The sequence below is a fragment of the Pogoniulus pusillus genome, chromosome 35 (genome assembly GCF_015220805.1).
Source record: "Pogoniulus pusillus isolate bPogPus1 chromosome 35, bPogPus1.pri, whole genome shotgun sequence".
Lineage (NCBI taxonomy): Eukaryota > Metazoa > Chordata > Aves > Piciformes > Lybiidae > Pogoniulus > Pogoniulus pusillus.
Window position 1 is genome coordinate 14,436,126 of NC_087298.1, and position 21,155 is coordinate 14,457,280.

Here is a 21,155-nt window from a genome sequence, read left to right on the forward strand (position 1 = left end):
AGGCTGGAGTCTCCTTGTCAGACAGTGTCCTGTTTCCACCCGTTGTTTGGTGCTTAAGGCCTTTAAAATGCATTTTTCTATTTTCCCCCCCCCCAAATCAGAGGTGCGGAGGTGGCAAAGTTACTGAATGTCAGCTGGACAGTACTTCTGCTCCTGCACTCCAGGTAAAGATGGGATCATGGAAACACTCCTAAAGGGCCTAAAGGAAACAGGGCAAAAATTAATCTGAACCTGGGACCTGGGTCTGAAATGTGACCCAACAGAAATGTCTGAGGTTTGTCAGCAGTCTGTCTACATGTAAACATTCATGAAAACTAAGGAAAACAGGGCACTGATGCCAGGGCGGGCATTCTGAATGACAGTTCATTCTTCACTTTTTTTCCTGGCCCCATTTCAAGCAATTTCTGCAGAAGACATAGAGCTGGCCACTGCCCAACTGAGTAAGTTTATTCAGAAAGCAAATCTGTAACAATATTAAGTCACCTCTGCAATGGCCTGCAGCCCATTTTCACAGGTCCTGTCGAGCAGAACACTCAATAAATATTCCATTTATAAGAATGCTCTGTATTAAATCAGTTAAATCATAGCCCTGCCCCCATTAGTTATGATACAGCTTTATGAACAGTCAGAGCTACTTCTGTGATTCTATACCCTGCTTATGAGGGCTGTACAGCATCTTACACAGGTACACTGCCTGCAGCAGCTCAAAGCCTTTCACTTGTGTTCCATCAGCAACAGCCAACACTATAAACCAGCTTCCATTTGCCCAGGGTGGGTCCACAGGGAAAGCAGGAATTGTTCTGCAGAGGCCTTTTTTGTTGTATGGGGTACCATCCAGAGGAGTCATTAAACAACAGAACAACTCAATCTGCTTCTGGATGAGAAGAAAACTCTCTGGTTTGCTAGTGTAAGCCTGACTGGCCTGGACACAGAAGAAATGAAGGGTGTCACTTTTTCTTGCTGACGAACACAGCAATTGGTATCTTTCTGTACCTGCAGCTCTGTTATCTGGACAGGGTGGCAAAACAGGGGATGTGCTTCTCCAGGCACAGGCTCCTGTCTTTAGGGCACAGAGCTGTGCCAGGGCCCTTTATCCTCCACTGCTCAATCTAGCCATTCTAGGAACAAGCAATTCCTGCCTGAGAGGCAGATTTTCTGGCGGGTTATCCACATGCAGTTCACTTCACCACTAGCTCACCCAAGGAATTTGCTTTGCTGCTGCTTCAAGGGACCTTCTCCTACCACCATGGTTTGTTTTCTCCTTAGAATTAGGTAATGCTTCTACTGCTGCTGTGGCCCAGGAACGTAACAGGAGCACAGGATCTTGGCCACCCACCAAAATGTGAGAGGAGGACTGGTAAGTGATGGACCTTGAACCCCTGAAGTCCAGAAATTCCAAACAAAGCATGTTTAGTAAGTGGTTTCCTTTTACTTATTATTCCCATTTTTTTAAATAAATAACACATCATCCTTCAAAGTGCAGTGACATTTCCATCCCACTCCCAAGAATCACATAAAGCTTTGTCAAGTAACCAATAAAGACTCAAAAGGCCACCCTGGGTTCCTTTCCCCTGCACTGACAATAAAGGGGCTGTAGTACTGCCCAGCCACCAACAGCCCCTCTCTGGGGTGTCCAAGGCTGGTTTACAGACAGGTGGAAGAGGCAGGCTGCAGAGGAACACAGGAAAAGAGACATAGCATGAACCAAAACCAACCTGTCCAAAGTCCAAAGAGTTCCTTACCAGAGTAAGTTACTTTGGCCCTGGAAAGAACTAGGCTATTTAGTAATGAGTGATGGATCAGAACTGCTCAGGCACAGCAATGAAGCTGGCTGCTGGCACCAGAGGGATCAAGTCATTGTGCCAAAAACCTTGGAATCCCCTTCCCCTGGCCTGCCTCCAGCCTGGGTCAAGTGCCAGCACCTGCTGCCTCCCAGGGATTAGTCTGAGTCTGCCTGTACTCTCCAAGCACACCAAGTAACAGAAGAAAAAGTGAAGATGAGGTCTGATGCACAAGTTCTGGCTGCTGCAATCCCTCTGTCCCGATGAATTTAAGAATCTGCTCTGCCAAGGGCTCAGCGCAGAGGTATGGGCATGTACCAGTCAGTTCAGTCCTTTCAGGCTCACAGAAAATGCCTGTAAATGAGATTTAGTGCCACTTAAACTACCATGATTTTGACCTCATCGTTCTCATCAGCACGGTAGAAGAAGGGAATGCAGGGGTTTTCCAGCAAGGAGCTCAGCCTCTCCTGAGGGTTCTGGATTTCTCTGAGAAGCTGCATTATTTGCTTTGCTGTGGGGTCCTCCTGGCTTGGCTGAGCAGCTTTACTGTCAACAGAGGAGAAACTGGGCTGGTGAAGAACAGCAGCCTCTTGCTCTGCTTCATCTGATAAGTTCACTTCTCGTAGCCCTGGAAGCAACAAGGCAGGCAGCAGATGACTGAGCACACGGTCTGGCAGGTGACCAAGCCTACAGGTCCCCCAGCACAGGGCCTGGCTGTGCCTTACCTTGGCTGTTGGTAGTGTTCAGCTCCACACACCGCTCAGTGGGCAGTGTGCCATGGCTGGGGCTCACCGACAGCTCTGGGCCTTGGGCAGCTGCCACGTACTTCTTGTACCACTCATTCCTTTCCCTGACCAGACGCATCACCAACTCCTGCAGCTCTAGCAGCTTCATCTGCACCAGAGCAAAAGGAAGCCTATGAACCGTGCACACCAGCGCTGCACCACAGGCGACAGCCCTGCCTCCCTCATGCAATTAGCAGCTGCATAGTTAACATCAATTGGAGAACAACAGGCCAAGGCGTGGACTGTGCAAGTACTCCCCAGGCCTCCCCTGCCTGGGGCAGTGCTACAAGAAAGAGTCCTTGCCTTCATCTCTTCCTTATCCTGAGCCAATCTGCTGATGTACTCCTCTTTCTCCTGGTGTCGCTGTTTCAGGATAGCCCTCTGGCTCTGGTACAGGGCAATGTACTCCCCTGCAGTGCAAGAGCAGCGTTAGCGAGAGTTGGGTACAAGGCTTATGGTGAGCACAGTGCTATATGGCACAAGGATCCAGCAAATCCAACCCTGGACTAGAGCTCTAGCCTGGTTAGGTAGCAGTACCAGACATGAACAGCTTCGTGTCTGGAGGGCTCCAGCTCCCAAAGCTGTTGGAGGACCTGTTCTCTCAACAAAGAATGCACTGAGCAAGCTGCAGCTCAGGCTGGTGGTGCCCGCACCTACCAATGGTGTCTGTCTCCCCAGACAGCTGAATGCAGCGGTGCTCCAGCTCCTCCAGACGCTCCTTCAGATCCACCTTCTCACACATCAGCTCTGTGAAGCGTGACTGAACAAGGAAACTGAGATCAGTCATTGGAACTGCTCACCTAGAGAAGATACTTGTCTTAACTACAACATCCTCCATCCACACTGGTCTGAGCCTATGGAACAGGCTTCACAACCTGTCTCCAGTGTGATACTAAAAAGGAAGAGAGGAGAGACAGCTAGACAAGGTGTAAAACACATCTCTGCACTTTGGGAAGCAGGACTGATGCAAGAAAGGTCCTTTTAACCTTCTCATTGCTGGGACAGCACATCTGTTGGCATACTTGGCTCTAAGACTGAAGACCAGCTGCTTCATCTTGGCAGGGTGAGGACAGTTTTTCAGCTGTTTCTTTAGACCAGTGTCCACAGCTGAGTGTTAGGGCCCTTATGCTCAGTCTTTGGAGTTTGGGGATGAGAGGAGAGTGAGGTGCTGCAAGCTTGCCTGTGCAGAGGCAAGCAGGGGTAAGCTTTTTAGGAAGCAGTTTATTATGGAACATCTGTTCCTTATTCCGCTATAGTTTGTGTGTACTGAAGGAGAGTTTGACACTGGATCTCAGTCCAGCTGAGCAGCATAGCATGGCTGAAAGCTTACCTGTAGCTTCTCCATGGCAGTTTTTAAAGCTTCATGAACCTCCACTGGAACAGTGTCCACAGTGGAACCTAGAATGACATGCAGTATTAGCTCTTCCTTGGAAATGACACACACAAACCCTATAAATCTGTTTCACAGGGACCAGCACAGCTGGCTGAGGTGGACCTCCATACTCACACTGTCCTGTAACAGCACCAGATTCTTACCTCCACCCACTAAGATGTTATGTTGCTGCTCCTGCCTAAGAGCTGCTATTTGCTGCAGCAGAGTTCTGCTCTGCTGCTTCTGACTAGCCAGCTGCTGTCTCAGGTCTTCTCGCTCCTTCTCCACCTGGGACATGGCAGATGTCAAGAAAGCAACCTAAGAATAATTTCAGAGCATGCACATTAGCGCCTCTCCTCTGGGAAGCATGCTCAGTGGTGCATCTCAGGACAAGGAGTAACAGGTTCATTTATGGATATGAATCCAAAGTAAGCAATTGCCCTGGAACCAAACCAGGTGGCAAATGCTTATTCCCAAGCAGCACAAATACGAGGTTAAATACCTGCTCCCCTGGTACCTGTTTGGTCATAATATTTTCCAACTATTCAACACCATTTCCAAACTGCCTTCTAAGCTACAGAGATCCTCATTAGTGAGCCACTCTGCCAGCTGTCTTCATAATTAAAGCCACTGCCAGACTTCCAGCCTATCTTGCCAGGATGATGCATAGTGCATCATTGTTTCCTTGCATAGTGCAAGACGAGGAACTGCTAACACCTCCCTGCACCTTCTGCGCTGCAGGTGATGGGGATCACAGCTGATAAACAACCTACTGCATGCACTCAGTGTAATCTCCCTGCAATTTCACCTGACTCCTTTCCTGGACATTTGTTTAGAACTGAACCCAAAGGCCTTTCTACCCATTAAGACTCACCATTTCTTCATGGCTTTCAAACCTGTCTGGTATCACATAAGATTTTCGGATTTCTTCGGTCATTGCCTCACTTTCGACTCCATCTCCTGTAAGAGGAGGAAGGTGAACAGGGAGTTCATACCCCCAGGTCCAGCTCTGTCTTGCCCTGGAGACCAAATGCAGCTGCTCACCCTCTAGTCGGTGCAAAATCCTGCCATCCAGGTCTGCTGCTAACTGACTGATCTGGGCCTGCAGCTCTTTGTTTTCCTTAGCTACAGCTTCCAGACTTTCCTGCAAGACAGAAGCAGAAGATGACAAATCCTGCACAAGCCAGACTGTAAGCAGCCACTGTGTCTGCAGGCAGTAACACCACACACACACACAAAACTGCTTCTGCTCCAGACAAGTACATTTGCCTGCACTGCACAGGATGTAATAGAACAGCCTGGGCAAAGTATCACCTGGCCCAAACTTCCCCTTAATTAATCATGTAGTTAATTAATGTAGTTAATGTGGTTAAGTGCTTTTCCTCCTGTCTTTCCACTCCCCCATTTTTACGGTTACCTTGGTCTGCTGCAGCTCTTTCAAGTGCATTTCCACCGTCACCTTCCCCTGAACCTCCTCATGCTGTAGCCGATCCATCAGCTGTGTCTGGAGCAGGTACTGCTTGTGCAGCTCCTCCTTCTCAGCAGACAGCTGCTGGTAGGCCAGGGTGTACTGCTGGAGGTGGCTGTAGTACTGGTCCCGCTGCTCCTGCAGACCCCGAGCCTCCTGTGTTTTCAGTTCCAGCTAAAATCACAAGATCTGGCTGTGACATCAGATCATTTCTGCCAGAAAAGCTGATCTGTGTGACATGATCCAAACTGTCAACATTTCCCCAAAGCCATCAACAAGGCAGGGAGCCACCATCTGCCCCCACATGAGACAGCAGACAATGGAGGAAGGCTCCCAGCTTGATCCTTACAACACCAATTTTCATCCTTCCACCAAAGGCTGGAAAGGTGCCAGCAGTTTGCACAAACTGCCACGTAGCTGCCCTGCTACCCCACTGTTTCTTACCGCCTCTTTGAGCTCCCCCAAGTTCTCCTGCAGCTGCCCAAGCTTCTTGGCCAGCTCCTTCTTTACATGTTGCTCTGACTGCAGGGCACTTGTAACCTCCATGTTTTCATTTGTCTGCAAGGCAAACACCTCTGCATAACGAAAGTGCCCAGCCACCATAAACACCCTCTCTGTCAACCATGCTCAGTCCCAATGCAACAGGCTGCTGCTCCTTGCATTACTCTGGGCTGTGACTGTTCAAGACAGCAAATAACTTACAGAAAGGCTCAGAAGATGGGAAAAGAGCAAGGAAAGAGACAGCTCAATCAGTGCTGGGACAGTGCCAAGAAGTGGCCTGGCACATCACACAGTCTGGCAGCTCCTAAGCAGATCGGTGCTATGAGTATCACAGTGTTACAGGCATTCAAAAAACCAAGAGTAGTTCTGAAAGGACTAAAGAAATCAGTGGTCAGAGCATGTGTTGGTTTGACTGGTCCCACAGGGGGAGCTGTAACACTGGAAGAAACAGCAAAACTAATGATTCAGCTCCAAGATGGCCAAGAATGACAGCAACAGGAGAGAGAAAACTGCTAAGAACTTCCTCTTCATGGGCAAATACAGGAAATGGAAAATGGGCATCTTCAAGGGTAGAAGGAATACTCAGGAAGCAGAAGGAATACTCAGGGAAAGAAACAGCCTGACTGCCAGGGATGACAGGGTAAAGGAAACTGCTCTGGATAAATATATTAGTTCATCAGTCAGAGCACCTGGAGTGCAGGGAATTGCAGGGAACCTCCTGGCACAGCAACAGGAGCATCCATAGCCTTGGAGGACAAGAGACAGAAAATGCTTCTGCCTTTTTTTAACATGTGTTACAAAAGGATTGCACTGGGGAAGAGAGCAGTGGGGAAAGATGCACAAAAGACATACCAGTCTGACAAACCCATTCTGCAGCTCAGCCAGCTGCTCCTTCAGCTCCCGGTTTTGGCTCAGTGCCCTACTGATGGTGGCTTTGTCACTCTGCATGTCCTCTAGAATCTGCTGTCTGTCCATGGATTCCTCCCTGTAGTGCTGCACAGCCTTCTCCAGCTCCAGCAGCCGCTCCTCCTGCTCCCGATTGAGATGGCTCAGCTGCTCATTGTCCCGGACCTGGGCCTGGTACTGCCCATGTAATTCCTCCTTCTCTTGCTGCAGCTGTTGGATCTCCTCCTGTAGACCCAGCAGTGCTGCTGTGGGCCCTGCTGGTGAGGAAGGCTCAATATCCATGGGCTTAACTGCTGAGGAAAGGGAAGCAAGAGCAGCTCAGCCAAAGGGGGAAATGGCTACATGATACACAAAACACACCCTCACCTGTAGGGCTGCATGACCCACAGGGTATCACCAGCTGCAGAACCCAATCCTCTCTACAGGGCACTGATTGAAACTAAAGGAGTAAAAATACCCCAAATGCAAGCACAGCCTCCTGCCCTGTGCTGCCAACTCAGCCCTAGCAGAGCATCCTGCCTTCCCAGGCTTCTGGGCCAGAGGCTGACAGTGCAGTCAAGCAGGCACCAAAGACATAAACAGTCTGATGGCCAATTAATTGAAGTAGTTCACTTGCTGTTTACTAGGATGAGAGGTGCCTGCTTTCAGCTCTCTTCACAGCTTCAATGCATCACACTTGCCTGCACCCTGTCTGCAGTTCTTGCACAGCAAAGGCAGTTAACTAGCTGGTACTCTGCAATGGGAAGCCCTACCTGACTTGCTCAGCAGCTCTGTAATACTGGCTTCCAGCTCCCTAATTTGGGCCATATGCTTCTCCTTCTCCTCTGACATTGTGTGGACCTGCAAGACACATGAAGTGAAGGTTAAAACAACCTTCCTGGTGCATTTGCTCCTGTCTGGGTTTGTCAATGGCAGCTGTAATACTGGCCCTGATGTTACCTGCTCAGAGAGTTGCTGTACCCGCTGCTGCCACATGCTCCCCTCCTCCTTCAGTTTCTCTACATACTGATCTCTTTCTGCCTGGAGCTGGTGAAGGGACACAGAGAGCTGTTCAACATAAAACAAAAATGGTATTGGTAAATAAATTTGGTAGTAACTGCTTGTCAGATAAAGCTCAAAGAAAGCAGTGCTAAAAGCAAAGCTCAACCTGTGTTCTTCTCCAAAGAAGTTTCTTCATAGATGTGAAGATTTGGATCATATTTCATACAAACTCTTACCTGAGCGACCTGGGTTTCCAGACTTGCCTTCTCCTCCAGTTCCATCTGCAACTGCTGGTTTGCATCCAGACTCTCTGTCTGATTTGAGAACTGTCAACAAAAAAATAATCAAGAAGTTACAGCAAAATGTTAATACTCCTTTTTTTGTAGCTTTCCCCAAACAGTAACCTGTCAAACAATCCATGTTGTAACCTTCTATAGCTCTTTCAAGTGCTACAACTCACAGTGAAGTTCAGTGAAACAAAACAAAAAAGGAAAAAAAAAGATTCAAATCAAGAAGTGTGACTTTAGCTCTGTAAAACAGGCTGAGCTGGGCAGCACCTCCCTACCAATTTTATATTTACTTTTTTTTTTCTTAATTATGAAAATAGGCTTTAACAATTTGGCTCAGAACCTTTTTTCAGTTCCAGGGTCAGATCAGATGGGGAAAAACACTGTGACTTTAGAAGCTGTAGAACATGTCAGAAATTTAAAGCTGATGTCTAGAACATGTTAGTGGACCAGTGGCAAGGCCAGTTCGGTTCAGACACAGGACTTTTCTCAGAAGAGGAGGTTATGGGAAAGCTACTGGGAAGGTTCTATTTTATTTCAAGGGTAACTTAAGCCATTGTAAGAAAAAAACAAACAAACAAAAAGAACCCCAGCAACCCAGAGATTTTTCTTCTCTCAGAGACTCACCTGAACCCCAAGCTTGTTCTCTGAACTGCTAACCACTGGCCTCACACATTCCCTTTCTAATATTGGCTGCCTCTCTTAACTCTCCCCAGCTGACCTTCACTTTGCCATTGTCCAGTTCACCCACCCCTTTCTGCTAGAGTGGGTACAAACACCACCCCTACTCAGCTGGCTTCTCAGGGAGACAGCACAACAATGGAGTAACCAAAATGCAGAAGAGGGACAATCAGAAGTCACCATACTTTCACAGTTGTTACGTCCAGTCTTTCCATCTGCTGCTCCAGCTCTTTAGGATACAGGCTTCCTGTTCCTCAGAGGCCTCACTGAAAGCCTTTTACTAAGAGTATGTCATGAGATTTGGTGCCTTCCTTTAAAAAACAGAGTTAAGCCTTGCTTCTGACAGTGGGGCAGTCTTGCAATGCTCAGGGCAATCTGCTCTCACATCCCACAAGTATCAGTTACCTGCTGAATCATCAGCTCAGCCATTTCCAGTTTCTTACGCAAATCCTCCATATCCAACTTCATAGCTGAGTTCTGGGAAACCAGGGAGTGAACCTTCTCCGACAGCTCTGAATTCTGCTGCTTTATTTCCTCACTACTTTTGCTGAAACAAACAATCAAAGCAGCATCACTGCAGCTGCTGATGTCCATGTCACAAATTTACAATCCAGTTCTTCACAGCAGTCAGCTCAGAAACACCACATCTGGTTACTTTTCTTAATGTTACTTGAATATCCAACCTCTCAAGTCACCATCTGTGGTCCCTGCCCCTTGTTATGTTCTCTGGCTCCACAGAGTGCAGTGCTACTCTGCAGGAACAAGCAGAAGGGACCTACCTTCGCTTGTACAGCTCCAGTTTCAGGTTGTCTCGCTCCTTTGTTAGCTCTTTATTATGCTGGAGAAAAAGGAAGTTGTTGATTCATCTACAGACCTTAGCCAAACGAGTAAGATGTTAAAAAAAAAAAATCAACTTCATTTCACCTTTAGCAGGTCAGTTAAGTAGAAACAGTTACAATTTTGGCAAAATCCTCAGGACAGGTTTGCCCAGAACCTCCTGAATTTGCCAGGAGTAAGTCTGTTCAGTCTTGTCAAATGTGATGCTACTAACATGAGGTTATTTCTGAATTAATGTCAACACTCCAGTCTCTGTCTGATGGAGACAGGGTCTCTGCAAGGCTTCTGCTGCATGGAGCTAGCAAGACTAATGCATTAAGGTGCCAGATCTGAAGACAGTCACTAGGCTGTATGCTTAGTGGTCACAGCAACTTGAATGAAGTTGCCTTGATCTTGGAGAATACACATCTTTACCAGGTTAATTAACATCTAACAAGGTTAATTAACACCTCTCCACTAAGCAGACATGTAGTGACAAGCAAACAGCCAAAGGCAGAGTGCTGCTTAAGCACAAGGAGAGGTGACTCTTACCTTCTCTGACTGTTTTTGCTGCGTAGAGATGGAGGACAAAGTGCGCTCGAGCTCTGACACCCTCTGTCGAGAAGAATGTAAACGAGCAGCAAGGCTCTCAGCTTCTCCTAAACAAGTCAGAGCAGAGTTTGTTGAGGCTGGACCACAAAGAGCTTTCTGGAACTGGATGAACAGCACCTGCTTTGTCAGCAAGCTTCTAAGGCAGCATACAGCCTTGTAAATCAGTAGAGCTGGTTTCACTCCTGGCTCTGCAGGTGATTCAGTAGTAGCTCTGGGCAGTAAAGCTCTTTACCCTCCTCACTTTTAGAGGGAGATGATGAAACTTCCATTTCAGCACAATAGACAATATGTAGTTTGGTTTTTTTTCTAGACGAATACATTGCTCAAATTTAGTTCAAAATGAAAGGCTTGGGTAAAATTTACATTAACATGACAGCTGTACGGATGGGAGGGAAAAGGGATCAAAGTTTTGAAAGAATCAGAAGGAAGTCAGAAAGGAAGAGTCAGGGGTAATCATGAGGCCCAAACAGCACACACAAGGCTTCAAGGAGGCACAAAAGAACCTCAACTGCCATGGAGTTAACATGCCCTCATCTGGGGGCAGCTCTGACGACAGAAGTAGTGAGGGATGTCAAGCATGGCTCCTTAAGATGTCTGCGAGTGTTGCAAGCTGGCTGCCAGCAGCTGTCATGCCTGTGACTTGACACCTGGCAGTTTAACCAGCAGTTTGAGTCTGAGTGCTCACAATTACCTGACTTCTGCCGTGCAGCTTGCTGAGTATGTCCAAGGGCTGTCTGCAACTCAGACTTCTCACTAACCAGAATTCCAATAGTCTGGATGTGAACCTTTAGGAAAGGAAAATCAGCTCAGTACAAAACTTGTTTGCTTGTAACTGTAACAACATCGCTACCACAAAAGGACAGTTCAGTAAAGAGCTCTTGCAAGTAAGCACAGGATGGCTGACTCCCAGTTTTCCTGAAGGAAGGGACTAGTGGCTTCTGGATAAAAGACTACGAGTGGTCAGTAATGCAGAGAACAGCAGGAGCCAGGTGGTATTGCTGTAATGGAGGCTCTGCCTTACCTGCAGCTGCTCCCTCAGTGCTGCTTGCTCTTTAGAGAATTTCTGTTCAAACTCGTTCTTTTCCTGTATAGAGAAATTATGCCTATTCAGCACAGAAATGCAAACAGCTAACTCTTGTTGTTTTAGGAGCCCTTGGTGTTACTTCCAGCATCTAAATGACACCAGTGCTTTCAAAGATGCACTTCTGTGTTCCATTATTTGACCTACTTTGTTATTTATCCACCCTAGAATGGCAGCAACATCATGGCACCATCACTGCTACCATAGATATGGTGGTGTCTGGAACGCAAGCTACCGACAAGGACTTAATGTAATCTGCCCCCACTCACTCCTTCAATACCTGAGTACTTAAGCTTTGGTCAAAAGAAGAATGCTACCTGCCAACCTAACTCATGAAATCAAAATATTTCACCCTATGCTACAGCTGAACCCAAATCTATCATCAGATGACACATCCTCCATTCCTGTGCCACAGCCCACTCTGCATTCCTCAGAGGAACAGTTACCCACTAGCCAAAAACAAGACACATTTTACCTTCTCCAGCTGGTTCACTGCTTCTTGGTTCTGCTGCTTCTACGGCAAAATATTAATGTGCCAGTATTAAGAGAAAAAATACACTCACATTGATAAAACATTCCACTTTAATCAAGTATGCCAGATTAATGCACATGGAATTTCCATTATCCTTCCTGCAAAACACTAGGAACAGCCCTAGCTGATTTGGGCTTCCTTCACAAATGTATTTTATGTGTCACATACATTTTTCATTGCTTGCTACATTATCACAGTCCTTCCCAAACACCACCACTGAAACTCCTCTATATCCATATCTGACCATCCACCAATTTCAGTTTAACTTCATCTCATGACTACGAAATTAATTGCAGTAATCCTGGTGTATTAGAATAGCCATCAAAATTGCTTTTCGAAAAGAAAAAAACAACCACAAAACCACCCAAAAAAACCCAAACAAACCCCCCAGTCTTTTCATTTAACTGACACCTTGGACCCTGATCCCACTTAACAACTGCCCTTTACGTCCTGCAGAGCTGCCCTTCAGCTGACGAGCTTCTGCAGAAGCTGCTGTGAGAGAAAGATGAAGCCAAATGTGAAGAACAGGGCTAATCCTGTCCCAGTCCATTTCAATCTTATGCATGAAGTGTCCCTTCCAGCTTCTTGAGCTATTCTGTGACTCTAAGTATTTAGAGACCTGTTGGCTGTGCATAGCACTTTTAGATACATGGTGAAGGAGGCAAAAGTGGCAGCTGCCTACCCGGGCTGCCACACAAAATGTGCTGCTGAGTTTGCACTTGCAGCGCTTGTAGCCCTGGCAGCCTTCTCACAGGTCCCTCATTAGTACCTTTCCCCTTACTAAAGGGTGGACATTGGCCAAGCTACCACTGCTGCAATGCATCCTGAAACACAGCTACAGACTGAAAGGTAATGAGTAAGAGGTTTCAATTCAATGCACAACATAACCAGGGAAAGCAAAGGCCCTACAAAGCTCCAGGCAAACAGAAAAGCAGGCAAACAAGTTGAATCTTGGGTGGCCAGTGCATTACACCAGGTGCTTCTGAAGCCCAGATAGAAGACAAAAAGGACAACGGAACAAAAATAGCCCAAACCTAAAATTAAAACAAGAGGAGTCACGGGATACACTGGGAAATGCTGGACTTGAGGAAAATTATAGTTTGAGAGGAACAAAATGAGGGAAAGTAGATCACACAATAAAGGCTCTTTTCAGACTGAAACAAGTCCACTTTAGCTGCATTTCTTGCAATGTTAAAGCTGAAGGCTGAAAAGCCACAGAGGGAATCCATGCAGGACAGGACAAAGCAGTCCATTCACCGTGCCAACAGAAGCTGAGGATATGATCAGAAACCAGCCCCAGGCTCCTTCTTAGACCTGTTGCTCCCACTCTGCTGATAGATTTGGAACAGCAGCACCAGCTGCACAAACAGGTTTTACACTGCTGCCAGCACCAGATCTCTGTATTCAGGGATTCAGACCAGGGCCAGAAACAGCCATTTTGTCAGGATGCTTATCATCCAGGCAAAGCTTGAGGAGCTCAACAGAACACATTTAAATAGAAACAACAGAGCTGTTTCTTGTTCCTCAGATGAGCCAGTACATTCACAAGCGGTCTCAAATACTCTTGACAGGTTTTCCAGAGAGCCATTTTGCTCTTTTCAAAGTACTGTGTAAGCAGCCTTCCTTCTGGCACTATGAAAGAACCCATAACTCTGCAGACACCCAGAGAGCATGGAGGAGCAACAAAGGCAAGGTCAGACTGATCGGTTGGATTGTTTCTTACCAATTCCTCTATCTTTGAAACGAGCTGTTTGTTAGTTAGATTGCTGGAATCCAGGGCTACTGCCAGCTCCTGGTAACGTGTCTGATGGGCACATGCAGATAGGACAAAAAGGAAGGAGCAGAAGAAGAGGGGAGGAAAAAAAGCAATAATTAAAAAGGACAGAAAAACAAATAATTATCACAGATCGATATAATCAGATTCTCCAAACAAAATTAAATCTATAGCTTCAACAAAGGCAGCTGGGACATCAACATGTTTTATCCACTTCTGTTAAGGCTTCATTTAACTGCAGTTAAAGAATTGCAATTGTATGGAGGCCAGATTATCCTGATCTCCACGCTGGACACCTCTAATACCGGTCTCCTGATGTTGATCACAGCAACTCAATCACAGCTCAAAATGACAACTGGACAGCAATGGATCTGAGCTGTGCCTTCAATTAGGTCTCTTTAGCACTGCTGTAAGCACGGAGTTCCAGCAAGCCATCAACAGCAGCAAATAAGGAAGAAGGAGAACAACTTACTTCCATTTCCTTAATACTGGTGGGAGAAACAGCACTCTCTCCATTCACATATGATGCAGACTAGAAGTAAACCAGTCAAACAAGTCAGTTTTACTCCCCAAGGCAACAAATCACTATGAATTAAGAACTGTCACTTAGAGCACTTTCCACTGCAAAGCACTATGGATGGGCACAGAAAAAAGACTTGTGGATGAGGGCAGAGGCAGACTTCCCCTGTGACAAGCTGCTGTGCATTATGCAGATTCTTGTGCACTAAATCTGGAACACAAAGCTCAATGAATATATGCTGTTCATTCATCCCACTCTGTTTCTCTTCCTACTTTAAATTCCTAAACTGGGATCTTTTGCCTCTTGACACTCAAACATCATACTGTCTGTAGGATGACTGCAGACACGTCTGAGATTGAAGAGTGTTTCCTTGAGCTGACTGCTTAAAACTGTTTCAAACATCAAGAGAACTACCAGGACCAGTGGATCAAAACCAAGGCCATACCTGAGACACTAGACCGTTGAGTTGTTCAGACAACTGGCGGAGACTTTCTGTTGATGACAAAGACCTGGGAATGTAGAAAGACCTTGAGATGAAAACCTCTCCCAGAGAACTGCCCAAATCAGGGCAGGGGGAGGAAAAACCTCCACGTTTTGGGATCCTGTTGCAAAGCTGTTTGATAATCTAACAGAGACACTCACTTGTTCTCATCCAAAGCATTTTTATGATCCTCAGCTACGTGAATCTGTGGATTGAAATACAAAAACTTACATGTCTGTAAAAGAAGATGGGAGTTTCATCTGTGAATGTGTCACTAAGGCTTGATTTTTCCCAGGCTCAGGTTCTGCAGTACCTGTAATTACTGCTTCCCAAAGAAAGACTTGGGGGAGTGGGTGAACAAACAAAAGACTTAAACCCGGTGTCTCGTTCCTGGCTTACACCCTTTCTGGGTGGTATGAGCCTGGGTTTCTTGGAATGGAGAAACTTTGGTGGCAGAGGCTTTACGTTTGCTCTTACTATTTATCAGTACAATCAACACTGCTTTGCTGGATAAAGCTTGAACTGAATTTTTAACTGGTGAAAGGAAAGACAGTGAACTGACTGAAGACTTTTTTTCCTTGTTAAAGGTACTTTCTGCAAATGGAATGGGAGAGAAGATAAGGAAAACAGCTCTGAGGGATACAGGGCCACGTGCACAACAGCAGTCTCTCTGCTTTTACAGACTGACTAGATGAAGAGTTGAGAGTGAAGTATTTTTAGCAGGTAAAAACCTGGACTAGTCATGTGAATGAAGACTATCTTTCTTAAGAAATGACAACTAATGTTCAATGGTTCAACAGCAATATTTATGACAATTTACAAACCTGTGTCAGCTGCATGCTTTCAGAAGCAGGCAGAACAGAACCACCACTAGGTAGGCTGTTGCTGTTACATAGCACAGGGACATCGGTAGTAAGCTGTTCAGCATTACGTGTGGCAACATCAGTGTCAAAGTATGCCTGTCACAAAACACACCACAGGAATTACAGCCCTCATGCAAAATGAGTGACAACACAGCACCTTATGATCTGCCTGTGAAAACCAAACAGATGTGAACAATCACTTAGAAACACGTAGAAAAGGATCTGTGCTCTCCCCAGAGCAAACAGGTGACAGCATCAACCCACACTGTCCCAGACCTGTGCCCTCTCAGAGCCAACTCTGGCAGGGGAGTTGGACTCGATGATCTCCGGCGGTCACTTCCAACCCCTAACATCGTGTGATCATGTGAACTTGAGTAACCCAATTAAAGCTGCTTCTTTAGCATGGGTCAGTAACATCACCCAGCATTAAGTTCACACACTAAATTTACTGGAAAGAACTTGCCAAAAAGCAAGTGAAGGCAAAGCCAGATGGCAGTCACTCTGCTTTGCAAAGCACTACCTTCAAAATGTGCCTGGGGAAAACACAGATCACTGCATGCAAGTGAAGATGGACAAGAATAAGTTAGTGACCATGTGAAAACTGGGTTAGTTAAACTCAAATGCTCCATCTAAGATACTGAAATTTGTGGCATGTCATGAAACACTAGTTTAGAAACAGGACATTTATGAACAGTCCAAGCTCAGCATGGCCAGGAGCAGGTGCCTGTAGCCCTACTGGAGCCATGAATACCATGACTGGAAGAATCTAAGTGGAAAAGAGAAAGGACAAAACCCATATTTCTGAACAGCAGTGCAAGTTCTCATCCAGCTTTTGTGGAAGGATGAAGAGCATCTATGACACCTCTACTAAGCCACAGTGCACTGGACAATTTTATCTATCTCTGCAGCATCAGAGGGCCACAGAGGCCCAGACCAGTGTTCCAGTGGTTTATGACAATTTGTTTTATCACCCAGCTCTGAGCAGTCATGATTTAATAACACTACAACACAAATGAGATCATCTCTCAACATTCCAGCTTATACTGCAGCTCTCTGCTATTCCACCTGAAAGACCTCCCTCTTATTTCAGCACAGCCTTCTTGGTACTCCACAGAAACACAAGATCTCTCTCCTCGCATTCCAAATTTACCAGCTCGGCACCACACTCACAAATCAAGCAGCAAGGACAATACAGTAACAGTGAGGGCAGATTTAATGAAAGCAATAAGCTGCAAGACTGCAGAGGGAAACAAATAGAATTTTCTGTTTCTTTTTAGCAGGACAGACATGTTCTCAAGAAGCAATGTATGCTGGGGGCTTATGGGAAGGTCATGAATTCCCTCACTTCTTCCCACCACAGGTTACTTTCCATTTATTGGCTTGAACGCTCATCAAAACAGAACAGCGAACGGACAAGAGAAATACCTGTCCCAGTGCATCTCAGAAATGTTTCCTTGGTTTCTTCTGATCAAGACCTTCTTTTTGCTTAATGCTTCAAGAGGCAAAACCCAGTAACATGCCTTAACCACAAGAACTCTCTCCTCCTTCCTCCACAATAAGCACTTTTGGAATAAATTTACCAAAAAACCTCCAACAACAAACAAACCCCCATCCTATTTAACAGCTGACTTTGTTGGAAACAGAAAGACTTAGGAGCAAGACACTCATACGTAAATTACACATAGTGAGATCTGCAGAATAAAAAGTTCATGATTCTGCTCAGCACATAGCAAATCAATTTGCTTTCACACAAATACTCTTATTTTCTGGGTTTTCTGCGTTCTGCAGCCAATAATGCTGAAGTGGAAAGATGGGAGGGGTCTGCCTCACATTAAGACACCAATGGCAGCATCAGCTCTGATGCCAGTGATCAGCTTTTCTGCCTTGTTAGCATCAAGTGAGTTTCTGAACAGCATTTTCCTGACAGGACTTTCACAAGATGGCAATACATATTGCAATGTAAGTTTTCAAATTGTCCCTAACGCCCCCCAGACACAATAACAGTCAATGAGATCAAAATGTAACTCTCTATACTAAGAAAACAGGAAAAAAAAATCACTGGGAAAACAAGAACAAACAGAAGATCTCCATTTTCAGCACAGCACTGAAATTGCAGTCACAAGCAGGCCTCCAGTGCAAGACCAAATGCCATCTCAGCAATGGCACTGGACCACCCATCTTCAGCTCAGCCAATATGAACCAAGCCTCCTCCAAGGTCTTCCTTACACTGAGCTTACAAGTATTAACTGAAAATAATCTCTGTGACGAGAGTGAAACTTCACTCAAAGCACATCCTTTCTGATGCTACACAGGAACATCCAGCACCCTCAAAGCTGGCAATGCATCTTCACATCACACAAGGTCTACTGATTCACCACTAACACACCCAAGGTCCAGCTGGAGGAACTTTCTTCTATTCACTCTGTGTGTGCTGGACAGAACAGCTGCTGTATTACAACACACAAAAGGAGAAAGAGAGAGGGACACTCAAAGGCAGTTCGGAATGAACTCCATTCTACCTTGCAGGTGTCACCGTATCTGTCTGGTACCCTTGGTGATCACTACAGTCACATTTATTGCTGCAGACACACAGATATGCAGTCAACACAATGAGTTACTTTATGGCAGCTAAACTGAAGCAATGATAAAGCTACCAAAATGATGCAAGTGAAAATTAAAAGCAGAACTTTGGTACAATAAAATAGGAAGAAAATTTTGAGCTACAGAATTTTACTTCCCTGAGCTATTACATTTTTAGCCTTATTTAAACAGATAAGTGTCTGAAAGAGAGATTTTCTTCAAAGGCTGTTTGCTTACATTTGGTTCTGAACACATTCTGATTACTTATTGGCATACTTCCCGCCCTTTCCTATTCAAAAGCCTGAGAATGTGAAGATGCCAAAGCCTCTAAAGGCTTGACTGGAAGTTATCTGACTTCCTGCCTAAAGATATATAAGCCCATGGTTACTGCCAGACTGTGCATCACCTGTGCAAGCTGCATTACCTGCCATGAACTGAGTCAGCTGAAATAACAAGACAGCTCACTAGGGTAGCTGCTTGCCTGGCGAAGAGTGGAAATGGGCCCTTCAGAAACCAGACTCTAGGAAATACAGCAACAGCCCACAGAACAGACCAGACCAAGACAACAATGCCGCCTCCTCCTAGTACAGTTTTCCTCAGCAGCTTGGTTAGTTTATTGCCTCACTCCAAACCACTGTTTCTCCTCAAAGCCCTACTGTCTCAAGGAAGAGTTTTTGACAAGGTTCACTTTTTCACACAGTAAGTTTCACACAAACCAGAAGGGAACAAGCACCTACAAGCAATTAAAATGCATAACATACAGCTCCATATTAATAAAAACGGCAACAAAGCTCAAGCAACTGACAGTGGGTGTGGCAGAACAATGCTCCATCCAAAAACCGAGGTCGGTGTAAACAGAACCCAAAGCATGCAGTAGGGAGAGCAAGTCACTGAGGAACACGAGCACTGCCTCACCTTCCTCCTGTCCAATGAGGGTATGGCTACCCCATTGGAGCGGTTAAGGTCTGACACCAACACCTTCAGAATGTTCTGAATCTAAAGGAGGTGAAAGAAAAGGGGAAAGAGAAATGGCTCAGAAAAGGACAGAGAGAAAATGTCAATCAAAGCAGCCAAAAAAACCAGCATCCTCCAGCTCACTTGGAGCACACACCTCAAAAGAGCAGCTCTGGACACAGCCAGCAGAGCAGGACAGTGCTGTATGATCAGATACTGCACTGGGACACACCAGCCTCCAGCAGGCACCTTCCAGCAGAAGCAACTGCTCACTAGTGGAGCACCAACACTAGCGAGATAGGCACCTACCACATTCGCTTACTAACCAGCATAACCCTTGCCTGGCTCTAGTCATTTTGTTTGAGAAACCAAAGAACAAAGAGCTGGCAAATGATCTGAGAGAAGGAATGAGACACTTACATTCTCTGGAGGCTGCTGATCGTTGTTGGTGGGAGTCTCAGGCCTACTGCCTTCTTTAGTTTTGCGCATTTTCTTCGTTCCTGCAGTTGCTCCAGGGTTATTCTTCTGCTGATATTCCTTCAGCTGTGACAAAGAAGAATAATCAAGTCCAAACTGAATATGCTTTCTATGAGTGTAATGTCAAAAAACCCCACACAACTCCACTGGATAAAAAGATGGATCAAGTGAAAGAAAAAGAGAAACGCTCTTCAAAGGGATTAACGTCTAATAATGTTCTTGGAAAACAATCTGATACTCCATACTACAACTAAAAGAAGCATTTTGGTAACATATCAATACTGTTACTGTACTAACTGTAAAATCAGAAAAGACACAAGTTACAACTGATTTTTAAATCCTATCTACAGGGAAAGCCAGTATGATAATCTGTAACTCATCAGAACCTGCCAGGTCTGGCAGCATTTTTCATGTTTTACTGAACTCCCAAGCCCAAAACCATGCAAGACCCAGCCAGTTATGTAAAGCATCCCACTTCCATTGGCCGCTGCCATGCATTTCAGACACAACAGCCGGGCCCCTCGGAGTCCCAAACACTAGGCGGGCTTGTGGGACAAGGTGGGGAAACAAATAAAGAAGGATCCCATTATTTAGAGGATTTAAAAAAAGGAAGCCTGAACTGTTCCCGGACACTTTCCAATTCAGATGAGTCTGACACACAGGAGCATCCCTCCGGTATGAACGAGGCCGAGCTGCTGCAGTGTGAAAAATAAGGGATGAGGAATTTAAAAAACAAAAGGGGGGAGCAGAGGGGGAAGAAAAGCAAGACCAGGCGGCCCTCGTTGCGCCGCGTTAACCCGGGCCCAGTCTCTCCCGGCCGCAGCACCGCACACCCGGAGGCTGCCGGCAGCCCGCGCTGCAGCGAACACCGTCCCAGAGTGGGCAGAGCGGTGGCGGGTGTGCCCGGCCCGTGACTCTCGAAGAGGGCCGAGGCCAGGCCGCACCCGGCCCGGTCCAGTTTGGCTGGAGGCTGCGATCCGCGCGAGGCCCGTGAGACCCAGCCGTCCCCTCCCGTCCTGTCTCTCGCCAGCCCCTCACCTTCTTCTTGGCCGCCGCCAACCTGCTCTGCCTGCTGCCGTCCGCCATATCCACCCCGCGCCCGGGCCACGTCAGCCGCGGTAAGGAGCGGTGGAGGCGGACGCCAGGCTCCGCCCCGGCCCGGCCTGCGCTGTGCTGCCGCCGGGGCGTCGGGCCCCACTGCCGCTCCCCGCCCCGTGCGGACGGCGTGACCCCGCTCCCCGCGTGTGACAGGCGACCTGCGCCGCTCCGCGCTCCTCTATTGGCTCAGCTGCCTTGAGCAAACACCGCCTAGAAACCAGCCTGGGGCGGGCGCTGCGCCGATTTCCTGCACCATTTGTAGGGCACGTCCCACAAATCCACATCGTTTTTTGTCTTCTGCACGTCGCTTTGATCTCTGAGCTCTGTCTTTGAAGTCACAGTAGCGCAGCCGGTTAGTTTTTGCTGGTGTGTGACATCTTGGATCCCAAGTCTTTTGACCTTCCAACTGCGGCAACAGCAGAGTCTGGCTCGTGTGGTCAGCCCAGGGATTCTGGTATGGCTGCTGCCAGGCGCCTGGCACTGCAGAGGGACACGTTTACCTTTGCCAGCCAGGCCAGGAGAGTTACGTGAAGATTTCTTCTGCGCTGGTCCAAGAAGCCATATGAGGATGTAATGGCACGTTTTTTGGCAGTGGGACTGGGGCC

The 21,155-nt window shown here is 46.7% G+C and overlaps 1 protein-coding gene across 6 annotated transcripts; it reads right to left on the reverse strand.

Moving 5' to 3' along the window:
• Positions 1–426: 426 nt before the first annotated feature.
• Positions 427–20,679, reverse strand: GOLGA2 (golgin A2). Of its 6 annotated transcripts, none has more exons than XM_064171354.1 (28): positions 20,491–20,679; positions 19,396–19,518; positions 18,937–19,017; positions 15,403–15,537; positions 14,740–14,783; positions 14,543–14,606; positions 14,050–14,109; positions 13,527–13,607; positions 11,747–11,785; positions 11,212–11,274; positions 10,882–10,975; positions 10,131–10,237; positions 9,542–9,600; positions 9,168–9,309; positions 8,031–8,120; positions 7,753–7,860; positions 7,566–7,653; positions 6,760–7,106; positions 5,851–5,964; positions 5,356–5,580; positions 4,983–5,082; positions 4,813–4,898; positions 4,103–4,256; positions 3,897–3,964; positions 3,224–3,326; positions 2,870–2,976; positions 2,507–2,675; positions 427–2,409 (listed from the first exon to the last, which is right to left on the reverse strand). In XM_064171354.1, exons 1-28 carry the CDS (start codon positions 20,536–20,538, stop codon positions 2,159–2,161), a joined length of 3,150 nt encoding a protein of 1,049 aa, XP_064027424.1. In that variant the 5' UTR covers positions 20,539–20,679; the 3' UTR covers positions 427–2,158. The 6 variants fall into 6 exon arrangements, with proteins under 6 accessions (XP_064027424.1, XP_064027420.1, XP_064027421.1 ...); XM_064171350.1 differs by having other exon boundaries at positions 11,747–11,782; positions 20,491–20,623; XM_064171351.1 differs by having other exon boundaries at positions 7,753–7,839; positions 20,491–20,623.
• Between the last annotated feature and the right edge of the window lie 476 nt (positions 20,680–21,155).

Coding starts and splice junctions, on each gene's coding strand:
- GOLGA2 (XM_064171354.1), bottom strand. CDS start 20,538: ATGGCGGACGGCAGCAGGCAGAGCAGGTTGGCGGCGGCCAAGAAGAAG. Junction 14,110..14,542: donor TCAACGGTCTAGTGTCTCAG/GTATGGCCTTGG, acceptor GTTTACTTCTAG/TCTGCATCATATGTGAATGG. Junction 3,965..4,102: donor TAACATCTTAGTGGGTGGAG/GTAAGAATCTGG, acceptor ATGTCATTCTAG/GTTCCACTGTGGACACTGTT.